At 43.1% G+C, this 25,826-nt stretch overlaps 1 protein-coding gene across 3 annotated transcripts in view; it reads right to left on the bottom strand.

Annotated features, from left to right (window-relative positions):
- Window positions 1-25,826, bottom strand: part of ctnnd2b (catenin (cadherin-associated protein), delta 2b) — a 131,339-nt gene that overhangs the window by 50,058 nt on the left and 55,455 nt on the right. For 2 of the 3 annotated variants that reach the window (XM_084007675.1, XM_084007676.1), the window contains exons 4-10: window positions 15,861-15,895; window positions 13,112-13,249; window positions 5,965-6,116; window positions 5,611-5,775; window positions 3,453-3,598; window positions 1,881-2,134; window positions 905-1,036 (exon numbers count right to left, since the gene is read on the bottom strand). In XM_084007675.1, the coding sequence (XP_083863801.1) occupies window positions 905-1,036; window positions 1,881-2,134; window positions 3,453-3,598; window positions 5,611-5,775; window positions 5,965-6,116; window positions 13,112-13,249; window positions 15,861-15,895 (1,022 nt within the window). The remainder of the gene's footprint in view (window positions 1-904; window positions 1,037-1,880; window positions 2,135-3,452; window positions 3,599-5,610; window positions 5,776-5,964; window positions 6,117-13,111; window positions 13,250-15,860; window positions 15,896-25,826) is intronic. The other variant, XM_084007674.1, reaches the window with a different exon arrangement.

Genomic DNA, 25,826 nt, shown 5'->3' with positions numbered 1-25,826 from the left:
ACGCCCATGGGATTAATTGAGATTAATTTTCAGCCTTGAAACTAATTAGTTAACAGGCTGTGACTGAGAGACAAATTGCCATTGAGACCCCAATTGGATTTGCCCACCTGATCTGGTAAATGCGCTACGTGATCAGATGGGACGAGCAGCCTTTTAATGAAACACCGTTAAACAATAATCCGGTAACGTGCACCAGACTACGCCCGTTACTACCTCTCGGTGTGGTGTATCTTTGAACAACCACAGTGCATCACGTGAAGTCTTCTGATTGTTAAATTTAGAAGGTTCAGTGGGTGATTTACAGCACGCTGCAGCTATTTATAATGTTGGACTATTTGAAGCACATTTACGGGTTCCTTCTGCCTCTTCTGTATCACTTCCTTCCATTAAGGAACCTTTAAAAAGGCTTTAGAAGTCAAAACTAATGGCTTTATCACTGGCTAATGAATCATTTCCTAATGCTTTATAGATCGGTTTTAAATCATGACGGACAACTTCTGGGTTACCAGGTAAAAGAAATGCTTTAGGATGGGGTTTATCCTCCGGTTTGACACTTGCTTTCTTTTTACAGCCAGCTCGTAAAGTGGTACTCCGGAGAGTTAGTAGTGCAACGCCACTGAGTTAGAGGACTACATTTCTCATAATGCCTCATGAGAAAGAAATCTCCCCCTCACATAATGTCTTCAGATAGAGGAACTAGCCTGCTGCTTTTCTGGTAAGTATTTCAGGTTCCTACTACAACACTTTTCACATGCTTTAATGCTGAAATGTCTGCTCTGATTGGTCAGCTCTGTTGTGATTCATCTAGCGCTGAGGAGTAGTGAGGTTTTGTAGACATCCTTTTACACCTTAAACAAATATCCCCATGTGTCTTCATGCCCCTCATATCCCCATCCCAGCTGACCTTGTCCTCTTAGGTTGGGCTTGGTGTAGACTCTGTCTTCGTAGATCGGGTCGATGTGGTGTTCGGGGGACTGCAGAGGTCGGAGCTCGGCGCCCAGGTGACTGTGCTGGCTGCTGTAGGAACCTCTGGAGCCTGGAGACACAGGGAATATGGAGATGAGACACATGGGTAGATGGGCACGTTTCAACAAAATAAAAGAAACTTTCAACCAGAATTATACGGGGGTCAAATACTTTCAGAAGTTCATATTGATATTGTAGTGCTGTACAATAGCCAATTCAAATTCATGTTATTATTATATATATATATATAATCTGAGCTGCAGAGTCAAACAGGATGTCAACATAATAGAAACTATAATTGTGGATTCATACCAAAGATAAAATTCAAGACAATTGTTGAATGCATGTTCTCTGAAAGCCACTTAAGAGAGGATCTGTTTGCACAAGTGGTTCCTTTGCCTCCAGCCGGCACACGAGGCATACAAATGATAAATTCACCTTTTGAAAAATCCCAAAACAAAGGGTCCTCATAAATCTCTTTCATTAATTAAGTTCAGAAATACGTGAGTACATTTGCAATCTAATCCATTTAAGATAAAACCTTAAGCCAATTTAATAAAATATTTGGAAATATGTTTTCTTTTGAATTGTGCTCATGCTGATGAATACCAATGAGGCATAAAGGGGTTCATGGGACCTTAACGTAATGGAGCTGCCTCCGAAATGCTATATTAGGCTGAAAACACACCATAATGTCACAAACTAAATTGTATTAAACAAAAAACAACAAATGAAATAGGAATATCAGGGATTAGATTTTTTTTTTAAATCCAAAAATAAGGAATTCAAAAGGATGTTTATAAGTCTATGGCCACTATAATGCACCATCTACTTATATCCCAAAAATGGAAGCATGACATGATGTATTTCACACATCCACACATAAAAAAAAGTATTAATGAAGTTTCCCTGACCTCTCCCCCCCAGGCTTCCAGGCCTTTGCAGGGTTGCGTTGGCGTACAGCTCGTGGGAAATCTTGTAGCCGTCTGGTCCGATGTGATGCAGCATGCGCTTGGTGGGCGACAGGGTGGCGTAGCTGCCCACCACCGAGCTGAGCTGGTGGATGGGCGACGAGCTGTGGTTTCCCCCCGGGGAGGCGGCCATGGGGAGGGGAGAGGAGGAGCCGGCGCCACCCGATGCCACCATGTTGTTGATGGGCGATGAGGTGCTGCAGGAGGGGGGGACGGTTTGGTTGTTACACATTATAAATCATCGTGTCCAGAGCGAACATTTACCAGAAAGACTGAGACCTGAATTCAGATTTTAGAATATTGGGGAATAAAAGATCTGTGGCAAACAAAAGTTTCTGACATTCTTTTGTCAGCAAGATAATCTTATATCACTATATGATTTTAGAAGCGTTAATGCTATTAACGAGAGGGGAATTCACCGACGTATTTTATATGAGATAGGTATAGTAGTGATTCATAGGCTGATTGAAAGGCTGATGGCATCTCTTCACTCCTCTCTCCACAGTCGAGTCGATTTATAGTAGTGGGCGGGGTTGGGTTATAACACAACGTGTAGAATTCAACACTGAAATGTCAAGAGTTTTACCTTAATATATCAACAACACGACTAAATGCCATTAAAGAGTGGATTTTTTAGCTGGAAAAAAGGGTGATTTGGGGGTTTAGTTACTCTTTAAGATTGAATAAAAAATGTAAAGAGCAAATATTGTCAAAAAACAAACGGGACATATACAGAAGACATGCATCCTTTTTTCTCTTTTTTTTTTTTACATCTATACAATATTATATCGAGTGTGATATTCAAACCCAAATATCTTCGTTCAGCCTGAAACATGACGCCTGGTGTTTTTCACAAGGATTTAAAATAAGGTTCTGTGGGTTTGAACAACATTTGGCGACTCAGCATGAGCCTGTCATGACCGGCACACCAGCAGTCTGCTACTTCATGGGGCTCAACGCTGTATGTCTATTTCAATGGAAAGACTGTGCTTCAGGAGGTTAATCAAAGATTTTATTGGTTGAAAGTTGAGCACTAAACACCCCATTCAATGCAGACCTGTACAGGAAGTGCCTTTAATTGTCTGCACAGTAAAAGGCAGACAATTAAAGGCACTGCACCACATTAGGTTTAGAAAACCGCTTAGTTAGGTTCACTAAACTTTAGTTGGGTTAAGGAAAAATGTCATGCTTAGGCTTAAAATGACTATGTTAAGTTACATAGTCTCGAACACCATTGTTGTGGTTGAAAGTCCTGTAGTTTTGGACCCATCTACGTCTCCAAACACCCACCATGAGTTGCATTTGTCAACATTTAATACATCGTCAACAGCTCTGACCATTGAATAGAATGTGTGTAATTAGAGTGTGCATGAAAAACGATCCTAATTGACTTTCCATTGTCATTGTTTTCATCCACAAAACCAATTGATTGCATTTCGTGACTATTCCTGGCTTTATAGTGCTTTGGGATGAGTAAAAAAAGTCTTCTAATAATGAGCTCGGAGGAGAACCCACCTGTAGGACTTGGCGAGCCGGCTGGGCGACTGTTTGGGCGAGGACACCCTCTGTAGCGTGGCGTAGCTGGGCATGTCAGAGGAGGCGGATCCCAGGCGCTGCAGCTTGGTCGGGGATCCCACTGCCTGCAGAGGGGAGCTCACACGCTGCAACAGAGGAACATGCAACATCATTAAAGAGGAATGTCACTCACTTTAAATATTCATCCACTCTTCTTGTTCATATCATTATTTTCAGATAGATGAACAACTCCCCCCCACCGGAGCTGGGAAAACCAGGGAGCAGAGCCTCTAATCTGTGATAACATCCTGATGAAGGGTCAGCAGACCAAACATGAACAGGAACGACTCTGAACTTTTATAACAGAATGATGCAATGGGCCACCAAATGAAGTTCCAAAAAATGCATTTTCATTTTGCTCCAGGGGGGTGGGAAGAAATATCTGGTAACTACAGAGACCCGATGAGCGTGGTCAAGACGTGCTGAAGAGCGGAGGCTGTGGAACGGCGCCGGCTAATCTGTTTAAATTCATTCAAGGACGTGATTTATGCTGCGTTCTTAAAAAATCTCTAAAACTCTGAGCCCGCAGTGCAGCTGAAGAAGCAATAAAAGAGTAAATCATCACCCAAGAAGTCAGATATTAATACAGGTTTGGTGCATCGTGGCTGCACTGCTGACCGACCCTACGAGAGAAACCTCTTGCGGCGCTCACAAGCCCATTCTGCTAATTGCAAGAAAGATGCAGAATGAGCTGTTTCTTCAATTGCTACAACGGTCGAAGTGATGTCGGATTTGGCAAGCACAGCAGTGAAACGCTGACGTACGCGTGTTTGTGGTAGTGTAAAGCACCCATCTGCCACAGATTTAGTGAAGTAGCTCACCCAAAAAGAGTGGAGAGGTGTAATCTTCTGTCAAAAAGTTTAAAAAAAACGCGAGTTCACCCATTAGTTAGATCAGGATGCAATTATCTTGCTGTATTTGTTAAGTGGTTCACAGATTTGTAACTCTGCCAAAGAAAACAAAACAAGAAACACAAGGGAGGTTGCCATAACCGCTAGGCAGCATTTGTGTGCTGGTAGGGAATTCTGTAATCTGGGACTTGCATGAACTGTAACATGAAAATGGATTTACATGAATTTCCTTTGAGTCTGGGAGACAAACTAAAAAAAAGAAAGAAAAGGATTTACAGATTTTGCACCTTTTGTAAGCTGGAGAAACGATAAGAATTTATCGGGCTTACCTTGTACTATTAAAGGAATATGCCACCAAAACTCTGATTGAAAGGTGGCTCTGAGATTCATTGCTTGGTAATTTGTGGACTATTTTTCAAAAAGACTTGAAACTTGTGATTGAGACTACAAACTCATATTTACAATGTTTACTGTCATAATAAATTAAGTGAGAAGTCATTTTCTCATAGACTTCCATGCAATCAGACTTCTTTTCTTTACTTCAACCAGAGGAGTCGCCCCCTGATGGCCAGCAGAGAGAATACAAGTTTAAGGCACTTAAGCCTTGGCTTCACTTTTCCCACCAGCATCAGTCTGTCGCCCAACAGTGGATTCCGGTGATCCAGAGCAAAAACAAAAAAAGAATAGGTAAGAAATGTATCAAACCACAACACTGTGTGCCAATAAAAACACAATATTTCCACTCCTCCGGTGTAGCTCTGAAACTCTGCTGGAAGCAGCAGTTTTAGCAATCCGTTGGCACACGGAGCACACGGATCAACAGCAGAGAAGTGGTTTGTTCTGAAGGAAAGTTTGAGGGGTTTCAATGGGAGGATGTTTTTTTTATTTGTTCGTATTTTTTTGCCATGACTCTGGTTCACCATTGGTCTCTGTTGCACCTTTTTTTTGTGAGCAGAATACAAACTTTTCACAGCCACCTTTCAAGCCTAAATCCAAAAAAAATGTATTTATCCTTTATTTATGCAGGAAGTCTTGTGATTTATTTTTCACAAATGAAAAGAAAATGTCTCAGAATTCACAGTGTATGATGATTATCAGTAAAGCAGCCAATGTGTAAAAAATGTATAAGGAATGATGCCAATAAAACAGGCCTGTGGTAGCCTAGCTGGTTGCCCTAGGTTACACAGCAGGGTGATAGAAGTGATGTGATTCCATCAGATCACAGTCATCTCTTCAAGGTCGTGTACCTGAGCAGGCAAAGTGGCGCAGGAGTAATACATGGGGGGTCCAGGGGGCACGGATCCGAGCTCGGCGGGCATGTGGAAGGCGCTGCCGTGGGCGAACGAGTCTCTCTGGGACTGCGACGGAGAGTCAGTGGCCGCCAAGTGGGCAGCAGCACGGCTGGACGTCACCTACAAAAGGGCAGATCGCACGGAGAAAGATGGTTGACAAAGAGAGGAGGAAGAAGAAGAAGAGGAGAAAGTGTGAACGAGAGAGGATGAAGAAGAAGAGGAGAAAGTGTGAATGAGAGAGGATGAAGAAACAGAGAGGTAGAGAAAAATGGAAATGAAGGCAGAAAAGCAGAAAACGGGTGTTTGTACCTGGTTGTAGCTGTGAACTGCCCCTCCAATCTGCCCGCCGCGACCCGTGATCGACTCCCCAAGTGCCAGCCCTTGGTTACTATGGTAACCAGCTGCTGCATAGGCATCCTGGTGGTTGAGCTGCAAAGCGCTTTGGGACAGAAGTCCTTGTCCTGATGGGAAAGAAGAGGAAGAGAAGCGTCAGGAGGTGAAGACACAAGCGACGCATTTTACACGTAAATTCAAGAGACGTGAGGGAAGAGGGTTTTAGAGGTCAAGGGATGTTTGCGTCAAAACCTTTTGATCTCAGTCAAAAGCCAACTTAAGATTTTGTTTCACCTGCGTCAAGCTGCTTTTATGTAAACGGTTTTGTACTATTTGTTTCTTTGTGTAAAGATTTATTCAGTTTACGGCCTTGAAGGCGTTTTGTAACCAAGTTTACATCCCACACGTTGTACAATCCATTCATTATTTCTTTAAGGGGAAATGAATGAGCGTGAATACAAAAGGTATAAGCCTCAGTTTGAAACGGACCTTGAAACGAAGGCAAGAAGAGAAGCAACAGAAGAAGTGAAAGCTGAAATAGCATCGGCCTCCCCGAGACACCCATTTGCTTTTTACCCACCGTGTTATTCCAGCCTCTAGCCTCTCTTCCTGCTCAGTGACCCTTAAATCTCACTCTGTTCCTGACCTCCATTTAAAGACGCACTCCTCCCCCCATCTTCCTTTCTCACTCTGTCTGCCTCCGTCGCTTCCTTTATTGCTCTCCATTACCCGTCTTTCTCTTCCTCCAGCTCCATATTTCTCTGTATAATTCAGCGAGGGGAGCACCAAAGTGATACCAAAGTGTCGGAATGAGGTCAAGAATACAAACTCACTCGTCGATGTAATGGAATAATAACAATTTTTCCGTGAAGAAGGCAATTTGGGACTTCATATGCAACTATGAAGTGGAGTTTATTCATCTATTCCATGTATTGGATTAAAAAAAAATCAAACTTTTTTATCTTGAAGCAACCCATTTTTAACATTATAAAAAAAATGATGTTCATTCAATGGAAGAACTGTGATCAGCGAATTTAGGGAATACTTGGGACGGCGAATTGATCAGGACAAAGCTGCATAGAATAACGTCTAATCTGTACTTCAGCAGAAAGGCTTGCACAAAGCTTCCCGTAGAGACGCTTGTGTTGATTGGTCACACTTCTTCCTCATCCAACTCCTCGTGCTTTTCTTTTCAGCCAAAGAGTTGTGTTCGGCCAAAATGACTGTATCAAGCCTATCGGATAAATCAAACACGGCCTGACAATGGATTTAAAAAAAGAAACTACAATTAACGCCTCGGCCAACCAGTAAAGTCACTGTACATCCAGATTGTCATAATTAGCATAAGAATTCTTCAGTCGTGGCCAAAGCTGTGTGTGTATTGTGAGGTGAAATTCCCTCGAGGCACTCCTAAGATTTCCCAAGAATGGGACCCTCAAATTCTAATCAGTTCTTCCTTGAGTGCAGGTGGACGTTTTGAGCCAAATTTGAAGAAGATCCCTGCAGGCGTTCCTGAGATATCGCCTTTATGTGAACGGACCGGAAGGGACAAACGTACGCCCCGAAAGCGCAATTCTTTCTTCTTTGCTCCGACATGCAAATTCACTGCAAATCATCTCGACAGTGGTGACCTTTGAGGGAACGGAGAACCCGAGGGTCAAAGTTAGACGAAGCCAACTGTGACGAAAATTCTAATTTTATTTAAACGTGCTCAGACAGAGCAGAACCAAACCTACAGCATAACGGTAACCGTCCTGTAAGGCAAAGCCAGCGTTCGATACCCGGTCGTCCTTCAACACGAGATACTAGAAGGGCCTCCGCCAAGGCCGCACAGTGTTAATGAAAGGTACAAATAATTAGTGTGAATCTTCCACCAAGATTCATGAAAATCAGGCCCAGTTACTAGTGTTTGCATCATCCTGCTGACAAACAAACAAAACCGACAACATAGGCTCCTTGGCGGAGGTGGTAAAGCTGGTGTTCATCTCGCTTTGGGTGAGAAAGAGAGAAGTAGAACCATTTATCACACATTTCCTCATTTTGTGAAACCAAACGACTGAGCTTAGTCTCTGGCTCATTACACGTCTTCCACACTTTCTAATGTCATCTGTCAGCTGTCGTGAAAATTAAAAGTGCGAGCTGGTTTTATTGACACTACATCTTCTACTTCCACATTCATCCAAAATCTACCAAAGATCAGTCGGCCTACGCCTACGTGGTTAACGTTTCGGCTTAGGACGTAAATTAACTCCTTTCTATAGAAATGTTGTATTTGCCTGAGCCTCGATACGTGTGAAAGTAGATGCATCCTCTGAGTCAGTTTGTGCGGATTTACGTTATAATGTTATGTAACTGACTGTGACACACACACACACACACACACACACACACACACACACACACACACACACACACACACACACACACACACACACACACACACACACACACACACAGTGCTGATTTTGTCATTCATGTCGGGCGTTTCTGCAGCCTGGTGATTTGCACACGGATCATTTTATACGCATAGCACAAATGAGGTATATGCAAATGAGCACACGCGTGGCAAATCATGACGACGCATTAACAGATTTTTTTTTTTTTAAGACTGTAAAGTGTGAGTTTGTCTGGTCGCTGAGTTTGAAGCAAACTTAATTGAATAATTTGGTGGAGGACATTAGGGCCGAAACTCTCCCATCCCTCTGGAAAAACTTTCGCTGATGATAGCAATTATGTGCCTCATCAAGGACTTTAATTAGAGATATAAAACTAATTTTTACCCAAAATGTTAGTTAAAACTTGATCCCCCCCCCCCCCCCCTCCAGCGGCAGTTTGCTGCAGTAACACATGAGTATACTTCAGTTACTGCTAGATGTTTGCCTTTCTGTCAAGAAACTCACTGCGCTGGAAAAAAAATAACTTTGCTGTATTATAGCAGCTCTAAGTAGAGCTATAAATTTCTAGCGCTCTGTATTTGTACTCTCGGAGGAGTTCTGGAGCTGTCCTCCATCAACAGCGGCTGTCCCTTTAATCTCCGCTGATGAAAGGAAGCACGGCGCATGAGACGAGCAGGAAAACTTTGCTTTGTTTTGCGATGATTAAACAAGAGAGAATAAGAAGTCATAGCGTGCCAGCGGTCAATATCCTACTGCGTGGGAGAGATAAAGTCAGACGCTAACGGCAAATGGAGTCGCTGTGGATGAACGCGTTTGGAAGAAAAAAAAACTCGACTGAAGTGAAAAGTCACTTGAAAGTAGAGCGAGAGGCTCCTGTAGGCGGTGTGGCTGGTGACTGTGCATTATTTAAAATACGATATTAAGTTAAATGTGCTGAGTGAGTTTACTGGGTCAGGGCCTCCGCGTCCGATAGGCTCTTCTTGGCTGAGTACACGCACACATGTGTAGGAAAACACGTCATGCGATGGTTGGAGTTCGTACTCCGCGCCCGTTATTGGACGGATTCAAACCCAGCGGATGTTTTCTGCAGTTTTTGTTTGCCACTTTAGGAGCAGTTTCATGTGGGCAGCGGAGCCTTTAGGGAAGCAAAGGGCCTCATAAATAGATTATCACTCAGACGGCAACAAAAAACTGAAGGCTCCACTGAATCCATCCATGGTGAGAGGGGAGGGGAAAGAGTGCGTGTGGGAAGAGGTAGGGGAGTATTAGAGTATTAGCGGTGCCTGTGCATGGAATTATCTTTTGGGCGTTGGATGACGACACACATACGCACGTCTCGCTGGCTCTGTGTTCGCAAACGCCGCATCTGCGTATACCTGCATTCATGTAGCCGTGGCAATGATAGACCCGCTCCGGCTCATTAATCTCTCCCTCCGTCACACACACACACACACACACACACACACACACACACACACACACACACACACACACAGACACACACACAGACACACACACACACACACACACACACACACACACAGACACACACACAGACACACACACACACACACACACACACAGTAAAAGTTGTCGAGTGGCTTCTTCTTCTGCATCACGACCGGCACTTTCTATTGACACATTTTAATATTTCATCAGTTGTCTATTTTTAGATACCCCGTTGGAGGCATGCAGAACAGTCACACACAAACACACAAACAAACACACACACACACACACACACACACACACACACGGTCCCAAATAGCTGCGTACGCTACAGACTACATGCATGATGGCGAGCATCACCAGCATGAAGCATGAAGCCGTGTACTCTGTTGCTGTGTTGCACTAATCTGCTCAGCAGCTTGAGTAAAGAAGTGGATTTTGCTGCTGCTGCTGTGTGTGTGTTGCAGGTGTGCGTGTGTGTGTGTGTGTGTGTGTGTGTGTGCGTGTGTGAGGCTTCATGCCTGTGTGCATTTGGCTGTGTTAAGTAAGGCCCATATGCTTGTGTGCCAAATGAACATATTTAACAAACTGCTGCTTGTTGGTTCTTCTTTTTTGAAACCACAATGAAACAAACACGAACTGATTGACCACTTAAAAATCTTTGTTATCCCTTGATTTCACACAGAGGTAGACAAAAGTAAGCTTCCCAATTCAAAGCAGTGACTAATTTCTTTCCAGCTGAAATTACAATATTTACTTGCAGACATCGTCAGCCTTAGCTAGCTCGCTAATTAAGCTAAGCTAACCTCCGGTTCTGAAAAGTGAAGCCAAGGCAGGAGGGCCTTAAACTTCATCCTCGAGAAGACTTATGATTGGATGATCAATGTTTGGCATTTAGCAAAGAGTCATTTAAAGCTGTTTTTGTTTCCCTTTGTCTCTCCCCATCTGTCTATTATTTGCACTGTAGTTCTCTTTTTTTTAACCAGTCAGGTCGGTTACATAACTGTTATCTAAACATCAAAAACATCAAACAGAATTATTTTTCCTAGTTTTGCATGCATGTGTGTGTCCGAGTGCTTAGCGATGACAGCATGTGTGCATAAACATAAACATGTGCATGCAGGCCTGCGCACGTCTGTGTTTCTTGTATGTGTTTCATGCCTGATGGTGATGATTCATGGTTCATGTGTTATTATACATGCATGTGTGTGTGTGTGTGTGTGTGTGTGTGTGTGTCTCCCTTCTCTGCACTGCGAACAGCAGGCCAGCTGACACCTCAGCGAGGATGGATTAGCATATCAAACTACTGGCACAACTCGGCACGTGTCCTGACAGCTACCTCCCTCCCATGGGGTCGCCCTTACAAGAGACATGGGTATCAAGAAAAGATGAGAGTGGAGCAGTTCAGGATCTCGCTGAGAGCTCTCCTCTTACCCATGGAACGTTTTTGGTCTCACTATATCTCTCTTAGTCTCTGAACCACTTTGTCTTTCAGCTCGTTGTTTTGGTCGTCTCTGACCGCTCTCATGTTCTTGTTTCAAGCAGGTCGCTGTTCACAGTAAACAACTAGACATGCAGTCCAACGGTTATACACCTCGGTCGACTACTCGATTTAAATCCATGTTCAAAATGTTATCGCTTCATCATTTTATCCTACAAGACAGTTTTAAGCCTTGAGTGCATCGTCGCTATCTTGGAACCTTTGCAACCAGTGAAAGAAGAGACCATATTTGGACTGCAGAGGAGCGACGGGTGGATCTGACGAACACAAGTTCGGAGCAGCAACCTTACTGGATCAGGATCCATCTGGATTCTGGTGTGAAGCTGTGAACAAACTTAGCTTCATAATTCAAAGTGTAAAGTCATCTTCGTAGCTAATTGCATTTGTAGCGTGGTAGCGAGCTGTCCATTGTAGAGTAGCCCCACCCTAAAGCGTCCCCTGCTTTATGGTCTATAGGCATCAGACAAACGGCTGACAAAATGTTCAACTAGCTGTGGAACATTTAGCTGTTAAAGATCCCACACATTTCCCTGAGATGTCAGTGGAGACCAGCAATGCATGGACTACACTAATATCCACCGCCGCTGCGGTTAATCCGCTGATCGGACAGGCCGTGTCATAAAAATGAACATGCTGATTAATAGCGGATGGGTGATATAAAACATCATATTAATTACATTCTCTACGGGGAGCAGTACAGCAGAGCCACAGAGCAGACAGCTGAGAGACACACTGTGCACATTTACTCACCAAGAACAGCAGCAAATCTTCATGAATTATTTTAGAGGCTAAAAGAGGAGTTCTGTTTCCGCTGTCGAGTTTATAATCAGGCTACAGTTCTGCAGCTTAAAATGTCCCACGATATTTGACATCACGGTGGCACGGAAACGTTTATAATGACGGAAAGCAGCCTCTTTAATCATTAACATACATGGTTGAAGAAAACACTCATACATCAAAAGACTATAATACATCATTTAAAAAGCTACAAAGCAGTTTTTTTTGCACCCCCAAGTGGCTAAAAAGCAGTTACTGCAAAGTAACGACAACAAACGCGATTTGCATGTAAATAAAGATCAGTTCTGCTTTTGTATTACCGACTGCCAGTTCAGACCGGCTTCAGAAAGCTTCTGCAGTTAGTCTTCTAAATGTCTGGTAGCTTGAACCTTGGAAACATCTTAGTATTAAAGCTTAAAATGCACCACGGGTGAACAGACAACGAAAAAGAAAAGCAAATGTCATCTTTTCAATGAAAAATAAAGATCTAATGAAACTACCAGACAAATGGATCACCAATCTAATCCACTATACTTGGACTTAAATTATTTCATATCGTCAAGTAGCACTTTTTGAAAGATGTGATGAAATCTAATGAAAGACAAGCTCTTGATCAGCCGTTGGGTCGAATATCCTAATTAGAGCAAGTGCTTGAGTTAAAAATGTATCACAGACTTGATTACATTTTTTTTCTCCAAAAGGGATGAATTGTCTTCTTTTTACAATTTACTCAAGGAAGCACTGAGGGAATTGTTTTAATGCTGCAATGCTCACTAGTGCCATGGTGCAGGCTGGCCTTGTGAACAGAATTTTCTCGGTGAATTCATTCAACAGGTTAATCAGGCAAAACCCGGAGACTCCAGCACAGCAGAGTATCCATCCCCGCTGGTCTGTGATTGCTTTTCACTTATTCTCTCCTGAGCCATCCTTCTTGGCTGTCTCAGAAAAGAAAACTCCCAGAAAAAAAAAAAAACCCACATATTGGTAATATTGGCCTTACTGTCTCCTGTAGAAGTGTCCTGTGAGTCCAAGATGCCCGATTCCTGGAGCGATCGGATGCAGGAGTCCACCAGCTCCAAGCCCGTCGTCAGCTCCTCCTCTATGTCCTTCTGTCCGTCTACAGGTGCACAGACATAACCTGGGTTGAAAGAAAGACACAGCTGTTAATATTTTTTATTTCAAATTGAACTCAGAATATGTGCTTTGTGAATACTACATCAATTTAAAAGCAATAAAGGCCTTAAGAATTGAACCCAAATGACAATTCTTCCTAAAACGCCTTCTTGTCAGAGTCATAACGGAAATGGAAACGCAGGTCAGGCACATGTTGGAACCAGCATCAGCATCATGATGTCCACAGAGAATAAACATCCATAAATCCATTTAAGAAAGGCTTAACATGGTGGCTTATACTCATTTTTTATTTTATTTTCGGTTATCAAAGAATCAATTGATTGTTGTCAAGGGCTAAGCAGCTAACACTACTTACTGACATTTTTAAAATACTAATTATTACAAATTATATGTGACAAAGTCAACAATAAATGTCATTATTTGTTTTGCACAATATATTATTTGACTAAATAAAAAAACACCCTGGAAACTCTATTCACACAGAGTCAACGTGTTTTCAAAACCATCGAGACACATCGTCTGGTTTACTGTAGCAGTATGAACACAAAACAATTTTTCTGCGATTTAATTGCAATAAACGGATAAAAAAGTATGTCGAAATAACGACACAATGATGACGATTTGTAAAATTCTGAAGTCATGCTTTGTTAGGTCTGTCCGCAAGACCACAAGCAAACTATTTTTAAAATGCTTGTTTTCTGAATGGAGTTCGGCTACATCGGAGCTAGGCTATGCTAACACTGTAGCTGCTCCATCAACACGAAAAATAACGTCGTCTAGACATAAATACGGCAGCAACGTTGCTATTTGTAGCATAGACAGTTTCTGGTTTATACATTTATATACGTAGTTTCGCCCAGTCTCTATACTAATATGAGCTACTATCGTAGGGTTCTGGGCGGCCACAGACCGCTACCTTATTTGTTTTCCTCCATTTCCGGCTCAGCAAAGTCAGCGCGACAGGAGAGGAATCTCGACGCTGATAGGCTCTCGCTACACTGCGTCACGCGAATGTCGACTTTGATGTCATTTTGCATCGGCCTTGTCTGTAATAGCGCCGCACGAAAAATTCGTCTCGCGTTTGATGTGAACACGTGATTCTGTAGAAGCAATACCACAAACTAATAATTTGAAAAGAGAGTGAAAACTGAGCAGCCAAAGAGATGTTTTTACACAGGTAATATTCCACACCTTGAGGGAGGCTGAGTTCATGTAGTTAATTTGTACCACATTTTCTCAAACAAATTCACCACAAACAAACCGACAGTGAACCGAGGGGCTTTCAGGCTCTGGATAATTGCCTATTTTACCCGGGAAATAGTCAAGCCGTGACCACACTGATAAACCGCACAGTCATGCTTCCCCCCCCCCTACTTTTAGTTGTGCACATCTCACCCATCCAAAATACTAATTAGATGCACGTAAATTAAAATCTCATCACAGAGTAATGTGTGAGGATAAACCTTGGGTCGAGGGTAAAAACGATACTGATAATAAAACAACTTGCGGGATCTATAGGTCTACGCGGCGCCGCCTCGTACTCAGACACCAGGTTTGTCTGTCAGAGCGAGGCAGACAACACGCCCGGTGTGTCTACATCAGAGAAGGCTGCCAAGAGGGATAAAACTTACAAATGAGTCTTTGGAGCAACATTAATCTCTCATCCAGATAGAGTGAGAGACGGTAATAGCGGAGGCCTTTTGAGTGGATTTAGGAGGCTGATTTTATTGACTTTGACTGACGCGATTGCGGACTGATGATGTTTCTGCTGTGGGTGAAACATTTCCAGTCCGGTGCGGTCCGAGGCATTACGCTGGATTTACTCTCTCGCAAGCCAAAACTCATTTTGAAACCTGCTTGATCCAGAAGTGATGGGTTTTTTTTTTAATGATTTGTGAGTGATGACAAGATCAAAAAGGTCTGATTGGAGGGAGGGAGGGGGGGGGGGGCTCGAGCTTTGGTGCAACAGATGGACAGGGACTACAGCACACACACACGGAAAGCCTTTCGTGTATGAAACATTTTTGACCACAAACCTTAAGTCAACGCTTTGTTTGCAAAGGTCGCCAACCCTGCACTCAGACGATCAATCTCCCCTCAGTGCCCTATACATCTCAGCGTCGACTGTCAAGGACCGGAGACAGAGCGACCCGAGTGTCATGCACGGGTTGGAGCTTTTCAACTAAAGTGCTGTCAAAGAAGTTTCCCCGGCTCAGAGAGGTGTCTTCATTTGACTTTCAAATCATCTGAAAGGGCCTCACACTCATTGATTCTTGTTTTAACCTTCATGGAAAACACTTCCACCAGAAGTGACCTATACTCAGCTGTCAGAGGTGGTGAGGGAACTTTTTATTTTGTTAGAGCAAGCCTTTTATTAAAGACGATAACAATTCTGCCTTTCAGTGCAGTTTGATTAAGCATCATTACTGCAACAGCCATCGCATTTATTGTAGAGGATTCCATGAATATATTGTAAGTGCATGATTTTTTAATTGATTTTTTTTCAACAGCAACCAATATAATAAAGCACATGCCAGGACTGTGCAGTGCCAGAATGCAGCAATAGAGGACGAGACAGAATGTACGATTTGAGAGCATTTGAGAGGAAACGTTACCTTGGTTGTTCCAGCGAAATTTCTCATCGGCCGAGCTGCAAGAGACAAACGACAGAAGAAAGGGGTCAGAGAGCAACAAGGTGATATTTTACCTTTTGTGTTTGTTGCTGCACTTCCAGAACACGGCATTCCCATCAGCCTCGCATGCCCAAAACTGTCTTCTTTTCCCCATGAAAAGTGCACGAAACTTTTCATTCATTTATTATTACAGCAGAATTCACATCTGAAAGCAAAACATGACTCAAACACACAGATAACACCCATCATCTCCTTAGTTTTACAGACTGTGAATGAAAATCCTGCAGTTTAATTTAACCTTCCTGAGGCAGGTCGTTATTTACACTTTGTCCGGTTTTCAACAACTCATTATTTTTGGTGGATTCTCGTAAATTTGGCAAAACCATAAATCTCAGGTCCTTCAATTAATGACCGTTGTGTGCCGAGGCACCAAACATGAACAAAAAAATGATTGAGTTTCTGAATGACGCGGTAACTGTCAACTGACAGTATAACATTTGGGGTTTAAAACGCTCATAAACAAAAACAACAAAAAAAAGCAACAGATATTGCCAACTTTTTGTAAGTAGAATGAGGTTGTGCTGCCGTGCGTAGTTTTCCTACGGGATTGTTGCCACATGCTGCAGTTTTGTGTGTTTTCAAAGTCGCTGTAGCTCTCATTTAAGGAAAGGAATATGAAGCAAGAACACAAGATACCGACTTAAGAGAAGCGGAAGCAAATGGAATCCTTCCAGCGTAACCGCGAGTTGTTAATTGCTAGTCAGGATGTTTCCTCCTGATGGAGCTTCTCTGACACATGTTCAATACTGTTCACTGCAATACAGCCGCTTATTTTAAGATTCTTCGGGAGGGTTGACCCCTTCGCCCTGGGTAAGGAGGAGGAGTTGTCATTTATACGTCTTTCAACACATTTGTCAGACGATAGTCCGCTTGTAAAAACTTCTTGATTGGATTTTAGAAAAATGTAATAGCTCAATTAATTATCCCCATCAAGTTTTACTCGTGTGAATCCACGTCTGCGAGACTGAGCCTTAAAGACGGCCATAGCTCCAGTAAAAACTGTAGATAAAACCCTGCTGCTGTCTGTAGGTGAGAAAATGAAAAGCATTTTGGCATGAAATCCTCCGTATCTGTGACCCAAAGCCCCTGAAGCTAAACCTAGCGATGAATGCTAACCCCTCCCTGCGGACGCAAACAGATGCTATTAAATCATCCCATTGATTACCTCCATTCTGTGTGTGTGTGTGATGTGTGACGGATCACAGAGGGGAGCCAAGCGCCACATGTTAATGGGGCCCTCCGTCAACAATGCAGATTCCTCATTCATCAGGCGTTATTATGGCAAACAATACACCCCCACACAAACACACAGCACACATTTTCCACACAAAGGAGGCCGATTCATTACAGAAAGTGTGCGAGCAGAGAGAAAGAAACTGGGTGTCTTGGAGGATGGAGTGTGTTTGTATCAGACCTGCACCTCAGATGAGGCAGGATGATGAGCATTATTATCACCAGTCTGGTTTCAGACAGCCAGTACTGATGACAGAGGCTGAGTCAATATTTTCTGAAAGGGCAGGACGGACTGGTCCTCGCACTCTTTTCTCCCGGTGCCTGAATGCCCTGAAAACTCCCGAGTTAAGGCGGATGTGTGTTATTTACCATGCCCGCCATGTGATGTCGGGAAACCTTAACGGGAGTCGAGTGCTGACATAGAAACCTCAGTTGGAAAACTGTGAGGAAAAGGAGGCAGAGGCGGTGTTATCATCAAGTGGTTACATCAACAAGGGGCTGGAGCCGGAATATAAAACAGTCCGGAGGGTTTCAGCTTTCTGTCTGAGCTGGAGGAAATCTACAAATGTGCTCGCATTATCGGGGAGATCAAAACACGCCAGAACAGACTAGACCAAACGAGATAAGACCGGAGGATAAAAGAAGAGGAGATATAACACAATATCTTGGAGGAGAATAGACTAAAGAGAGCACGATCGCAGAACAATCCTCCATCGAACACAGTCGGACTGGATCATGATCAGAGTCAGGGTGCAGATTTCTTCTATTCTGTCTGCTATTCATCTCTATGAGGTCACCCTCTCGTATTAGTTGATTAATCATTCATATAGATTATAAGAAAATTAATCACCAATGATTTTTCTTATATTTAATAGTCATTAAAGTCATTTATCAAGTAACTTAGGATCCACAGCCTTGCTCGTGTCCCGATAATGGCGCTAGAGGGAAAGTCACTAAAGTTGTTAAAATTCATCTTGATGGGGACGGAGTGTGTAAACCACATTTTATGTCCAGTCACCAACGTCCTTAAGATTCATCCTCCATGAAGGTCTTTACAAAATCTCATGGCAATCCATCCAATAGTTGGATTGTTTCACTCAGAACCACAAATTCCACCCGCATGTCCAGGGGGCAACTTCCAGGTTCTGGAAAGTGAAGCCAATGCTGAAGTGCCTTTAACTTGCATTCTCTCTGCTGGCCATTAGGGGGCGACTCCTCTGATTGCAAAAAGAAGTCCAACTGTATAGTCTATGAGAAGATGACCCTTTATGGTCTCTAGTTTCAAGTCTTCTTCAATACAGCATGATGTTCATTTGGTAAATTATGGTCCATTTACCGTCATAGACCATAAAGTGCTGGGGATGCTTTAGGGCGGGACTACCTTGTGATTGACAGGTTACTACCACGACGTCGGCAGGGATCCCCAAAAACACTGGGATTTATCCTCTGGAGACCATGAATGCCGTACAGAATTTCATGGAAATGGTTATAAATTCAGTCTGTACCATCCCTCACAACCATGTGATGCTTTCTTCCCCTATTTTCTATTATTGCATGATATTATTTTGTTATTTATTTTGTTGCCATGGCAACTTATACGGTCACGTAAATGGTGCACCGGTAGCTCTTAGGAATTTCAATGTTTTAGTTTTTCTTGTGTAGCAAACGGGCTCCAACGGCGTTCCTGTGTTCAATGATCTGATGAATCGTTGGATGAATATCTCGGGGTTCTTTGAACAGCACCTGAGCTGCAGCCTTCCTCCTCTTTTCTCCGTTCTCTGCCAAACACAAGCAGCCTCCGTCCTGCGGGGCCGTCAGGTACATCTCATCAAACATCAGTACCTCAAACAACTCGCCGACCTCTCGGCCCACGAAACACAGAGAGTCGGTGTTCACCTTTGTTTATTTCCAGTCGAATGTCTGTGGCACGTCAATGGGATGTGACAGCATAATTAGTGGACCGAGAGAGAGGACTAATTGACAGCGTGATCAACTCGCCTGCTGCAGGTCACGCCATGACATGGCACTTCATCACAGCTAATGATCTAATGCTGTGTGAGGGTGTAAGTGTGGTTTAGTTTATGTGGATCCAAAGCTGTGGGTTCTGGATGCACAGGGATGGAAGCTGGTTGTTGTTGGGTTTGGAAGTGCAAAGCTCAGACAAAGACCACTACTCAGCTTTAGACACTGTTGTTACCACAAAACTCTGGTACAACCTTTTTTGGCAGATCTGAACACAGCAATCATAAAAAAAATTAAAAATGACATCCACAGAGTGGTTATCTGGTGAATGACGTATAAACGTATCGACCAATCAAGTTGCAAGGAGCGGTTATATTCAACATACACACTGCATCGTCCAACGACACCAAGGCTCTTTGGTCAGGAGACGTCAAACTCGATTACTCCTTTCAACTACGACAAATACAGCAGAGACCTTTCACAATAAAAGCCCTGAGACTCTGCGTTACTGTAACTGAACTTAAATTCATTCACTGAAAGGAAACAAAATCAAATGGCTAAGTCGTTTAGGATACAGTTTACCTCCGACAGAGTTGATCTGGATCATCAGGATCCCGGTAGTCGGTCCTCTGACTGCACAAATCGATTCAAGCAATTTAATGGAAAACAAATTTGCGCGAGTATTTTGCATTTTTGCGTTGTTTATCCGTCGCATCCCCAATGTGCAAAGGCATTAAAGTGGCTGTGTATTCTCAGGAACAGTTAAAGTGGCAGACTGTGGAAAATTCTGGCTCTAAATACATTGTGGTTACCTTTAATGGCTGACATGATGCCAAAATGAGATAATCACGTAAAAAGCTTAGCCTATATTTAAAAAATGAAACGACATCCCAGCTGCCAACCTTCCTGGAGCTCCACCAAGCAAAGGTGTCGAAAATAAAAAACCTGATGCTACTTAACTAGACATTTGTTCCATTAGGCTGTATGACACATTGGCCATTTTAGGGCTATAATAGAAATATTAAGTGGGGATATACATGTCAGGATAAGAGGGCAATAAGTCAGGTAAGTCAGGTAAAAGCTCTTATTGCAATACTTAAGCTCAGTTATGATATTTTTAGTTGAAAAGTGCCACTTGTTAAAACTGTTACTTTTGCCTGGATAAAAAGAAAAGATGGGAAGCGTAATGCTCTGTAATTTCGAATAATGATCAACTCCTGTTGGACACTCTGACCTGATATTTTCAGCTGCTTTGAAGAGCACATTTTGGTGCTCTTCCTCGGGGGGAAACATGATGATGTTATAAACCTGACCACCTCGGGTAACTGACTGGTCCGCTGCATTAAGGGGCGGCCAAATGGCAAGAATAGGAGAGCAAAGAGGGAGCCGGAGAGAAAATGAACATGATACTTAGACAAAAGAGGGGGACAACAATAGAGATGCATCGAGAATATAATACAGAGGGGGAAGAGATGAGTGGAAGAAGAAGGGGAAACAGAGGAGGAGAGAGGGAGTGTGACACACACACAGAGGGAGAGCTCTGCTAAATCCAATGAGGAGGGGATCAGAGATAGAAATGAAAATCCTGTCATTTTATCCACCCAATAAACACATTCCGAACCCGGGCCACATAATCCATCTATTTCCATGCCCTGCATATTATCTGTTATCTGTTCTGACCACAATGGCCCGCTCTCTTGTAGACAGAAGCTGCTAGATAATAGAGCCACCCATAAAGGGAAAGAAACAAAATAAACAAATGAAAGCAAAGGCCTTTTTTTCTTTTCTTTTAGCTCTTGGAAACCATCAGGCAATAATGCAGCCACAAGTTAAAGCCACGATGTGGTTGTTAATTCACTCAGGAGCCTTTCCCATTAAAAACAACTCAAACAAATTGGATGACTTATGCCACTTTTATGCATACATTTCATTTAGACATCAGCTACTATCCTTGACAGACACCGCTTATTTACATCTCACGCAATTTCCCTCACACATCTCCTGACGCAGCGCTTTTCAAAAGCTTCTAGTCATCTAAATAAAGTCTAAATTAGCATTAAAATGTGTCACATCAAAAGTTTCTTTCTTGACCGTTCGGAGAAATGTAGACTCGCTTTATTCCCAGAAGCCTCGTCCATATTCATTCTCTTCACTTCTTTAATCATCAATCACTGCGGCTCGACGCTGCTGAACACATAATCGTGAATTCTGGGAGCGATGCCTCCTCTTTATGAGACAACACTCTGGCACTAAAGTTAATTTGTAATACCGAATAAGGTAGACGGTTGGGATGTTGTGGATGCTGTACATTTTGGATAGATACAGGGTGACGCGCATTAATCGCACAGTTTAACCATCGCAGAGTGAAATAAAGTTTAACTGCTGATCGTTATCGTTCGATATTGAGCACACATAAACGAGATCGTGACATTTATGCTGCTATGATCCCGGACAACGCTGTGTTGTTGAAATCAGCAAGTAGCATTAGCGCTAACAGCTATTGCATGCAGAGGTTCCATTCAGTGATGCATTGGTGCTTTATTCAGTAACGTTTTTTATTCAGCAAAAGTAAATTATAATATTACCATGATGTGTTTTTGAGAGCGAGAAACTTGAATGAATAGCCTGCAGTTGTTTGCAGGAGATGTTTTCACAGTGTGCAGGTAAAAACTGCATTATTAATGCACGCATCTATTATTTAACATCAGTGTTGTGTGAATTTCCACACGTAGACTAAATGCCATCTTACGTTTAAAACAACAGCCAAAATGCTACGTAGCTGACAACCGCAGGAATCCTGAGACATGAAAAACAACGTGTTGTGTAATTGCTGTTGCTATGGTAATACCAAAGAGATTCTGCTTCTCAGACGGCAAACATGAACAGGATAGAAACCCAAATATGAAGTTAACTATGGCAGGAGCTGGGTCATGACTACTGAACGGGTCGTCCTTTAAGCACAAGGTTGGCGGTTTGGACATAAAAGGATTCCAAGAAAGTTAACTTTCTTGGAATCCTTTCAAGTTTTTTTCAAGCAAACACAAGAAGCTGCTTTTCTGCAGACAGCAGCGTCTAAATATCACAACTTTGTCTTACAATGGGAAGAATGATCTCAGCGTGCCTGTCAGAAGTTAAAAAAACCTGCCTATGCAACAGGAGATGAGCAGTATCACGAGCTGAAATGACTTCAAAGGGAGACATAATTCACCGGCTGGTCCCAGTGGGAGCAGGAACTATATCAAACAGCTTGGCTGTAAGCCACACCAACAATAAGTCATACAGTTGATATTAGCTGAGTCGGAAACGATAGCAACCTTTGTCAAATTCTCCATCGCACAAATATCCACAGGTGATCCAAAACCTAAACATCCCCGATAGGAGAGCTGCCATCTTGCACATTTGGAGACAGAGTCTACAGTAGCAGATGTGTCAAAGGTACAGTAGAAGTACCCAAATTCCCCTCAAATCCATTAAAACTGATGTAAGGAGCCTGTTCTGAAAATGTGAGGGGTAGAAAGTACAGATATGTGTTTTTAAATGTAGGACGTAAAAGTAAAAAGCAGAAAAATAGTGTTGTCTGCAGTGTCAGATAAATCTGAGTAACCTGGTGTGAAGGTAGAATTGGGTGTAGCTGGTGATGGCGTGGATACAGAACTCTAATGTTGCAGATGCAAGCAGGATACGATGAATACAATGCATGAAGAACCTATTACAGCATGGAAAGCCAGTAGTTATGCATAAGACTTATGGTCAGCCTCTTAATATTCAAGCACTGATTTGAGACCCAGCTTGGAGCCATAAATTAGCCCATACGGAGCATACCATATTAAAAGGTGGAGCTTGATACTGTAACAGGACCGGTGAGAGATACAGGACAACCTGACAACATTTTGCATTGAGAGGATACAGATAGAGGTACCTTGCAGAGGTAGATACACTGATATGGTATTGAAATAGGAGACTCCAGCGTGAATTCACCTGCTGCATTGGTGGCAGTCAGACATTCCTTCAGCCAGCCATGGGAAAAGGCCCAGGCACATCCCCGGACGGCTTTTGTGGACCTTTAATTACAGTCTGAGCTGGAAGATGGAGGACCCCGGTGTGTTCTGTAACTACGTGCTTTATCTTGTCCGGTCACCTGAGTTTTACCTAATTGCGCATTATGTTGGAACAATAGCTGAACTGTTGCTGCTTTGTCCAGGTAATATCTAACTCGTCTGTATCTCATAACTCAGGAGAGAGAGAGAATTCAACGGGTTGAAAATGTCAACAGCCTCGGGAGACTGTTGAACATTGCTACCCGGAGAAGGGGCCGTGTGGTGCATAATGCATGGCTGCATGGTGTAATGAGATGGGAGGGAATTCTTCAAGGCCAGGCGTAAGCCTCCGTGCGAGTCGGAGTCTGCACCGTTGAGGAGTCTTTGCCCACAACACTGAATCTCAAGGCTGCTGACCTCTGACCTCACTGGAACCACAGTGTGTGTGGTCATTAGTTCTGACGACAAAGTGCCAGCCAGAGACACCAAAATGACCTCTACTAATGTTTTCTTAGTGACATTTTTATAGCACCAACCTGGGGAGTTGGTTCGGGGTTGATGCTTGGGTGTACTGAACTTTGACATCCAACTAAGATGTCACTAACTGTTCCAAACATGTGTCCATGAGGTTTAATAAATACGTTTAATGCATCATCCATCCTCATAAAACATCTACAAAGCAAGTTTTTAAACATTTAAAATCTTGGGTCTTCTTCACTGCTGTTGTTGGTGCATTTCTTGGCACCAACTATGGATCAGGGTGGTCTTCCACGTGTGAAACATACAAAATATTGTAAAAAATATTGCTGCATGGTGCCACTATTCTGCGGGGGTCTATTCCAGCAAGTTTAAACAATATTTGTTTTATAATAAGACGTGAAAACAATGTGAAAGGGGTGATGAACCTATTAAGAATTATCACCTGAATCTGTAGCTTTATAGTGAGTTTCAGCTCAGTTTAGTGGCCTAAGATCAAAAGACACTCATATCAGTTGTTTTGGAAGAAAATAAGCATATTTTGAGATTCAGGCTGGAGGCAAAACCTTGGAAACAACTTTGTTTCAAGCGGAGAAGATGCCGAGCAGAGGAGGTCCTGGTGAGAGCTGATCGTTAGACAAGATCCGAACACATATGGGGTGAGATGTCTGTACTCGTGTTTTAGCGCCAATGTCACCAAGTCAGATGTCTTGTACGCCACGAGCTTATCTGTCAGAGTGCATGCATCGCTGCTAAGGTAAAAAACACAACAACAAAAACAAAAACAATTCAACGTTGTGTGGTGGCAAACGCAAATAAAAATAATGCTGGCTGCCAGCAGCGCTGCAGCAGATTGCAATCACCAGAGAAAGTTACATGAATGCAAAGCTCCGTGTCTGGCTGCTCCCGATAATATTTTTTTTCCCCGTAAAAATCCTGCTCTATTTTAATGAAAGGCTCAGCGTGAGCTGCCAAGCTGGAGCTAGGACAGTGAAGGTGAAGGGAGATATCCGTCTCGTCTGGGTGTGATGTACAGGAATTCAGCCGGGGTAGAGGAGAGCGTTCCTTCCCTCTGCCATGTAGACGGAGAGAAAACACGAGGCGCTTTGAGGCGAGTGATTAAAGCGCAGCAGGACGAGGAGCCGCTCGCCATTTCCGTTACCCCGGCCACATGCTCCGAACAAATGGTTAGAGAGAGGCAGAGAGAGTAGCAGAAGTCTCCCGTGACCCACTAAATTGGTCAGATTGACTCCCTCGACTGCCAGTGTGGGAGGCGGCCATTTTGACTCGGGGCCAGGAGTTAAATGAGAAGCTAGGTGGGGGGGGCATGTTGGTTCTCTGCGTGAGGCCAGACAGTCTCTCTTGAACGGCCCAGAGACAGATAACGTCTCTCGAGGTTTGTGTTCACATTTCTGTCGGCAGATAAAATAATCCACGTGTCAAATCCATCGTGTGGATAGAAATATCTCTTGACAAACATGTCAGATATGATGCATCTCTCTTATGGCGCTGCATTCGAGCCTTCCTTTGAAAAAAAAAACAAAAAAACAAAGCCAAACCCAAGAAAGAGTGTAAGAGAGCAGCACTTCCGGTGTTCACAGAGTGGCATGATCAGTCTTCACCATACAAACGAAAGCTGATGTGTGCTGACTTCAGTAGGCCAACGCTCTCCTCATCTCCTCCCCTCTTATCCAGCTATCAAAGGCCAGAATATTGAGCCTGTCAAGGGCTATAAATAAGTGTTACTGTCAACAGACAAAACCTCCCTCTGGAATAAGAGCTCGGAGGTCATTTCTTAAAAAAAGGACAGCAGTGCTGAAGGTGCTGAACACGAGGGTCACGGTCCGGTGAACGCAGCCACATGCAGAATATAAGGTACGTAAATTGATGCATGTAATGCAGGATGAAAATGAATAAGCGTGAGTTCCACTCATAGACGGTATATATGAGAAGTGGACGAAGTTGTCACGACGTCACCCATTGGTTTGTGGTCTACGATTTTGAATCCTCGACTTCAGCATTTTAGCCATCATCTTCATCCGGTATTTTTTTCAACCTGTGAAGGAAGTGACCATATTTGGTGCTGCTAACAATATGAGTGTCATAATTTTGAGGTAAAACGTATAGGTAATTATTTTAAAGTAATCTTAGTAGCTAATTGCATAGCTTGATTGTGACG

Source organism: Eutrigla gurnardus (genome assembly GCF_963514095.1).
Source record: "Eutrigla gurnardus genome assembly, chromosome: 4".
Lineage (NCBI taxonomy): Eukaryota > Metazoa > Chordata > Actinopteri > Perciformes > Triglidae > Eutrigla > Eutrigla gurnardus.
The sequence above is the reverse complement of the archived record's forward strand: the minus strand, read 5'-3'. Positions and strand labels throughout refer to the sequence as shown.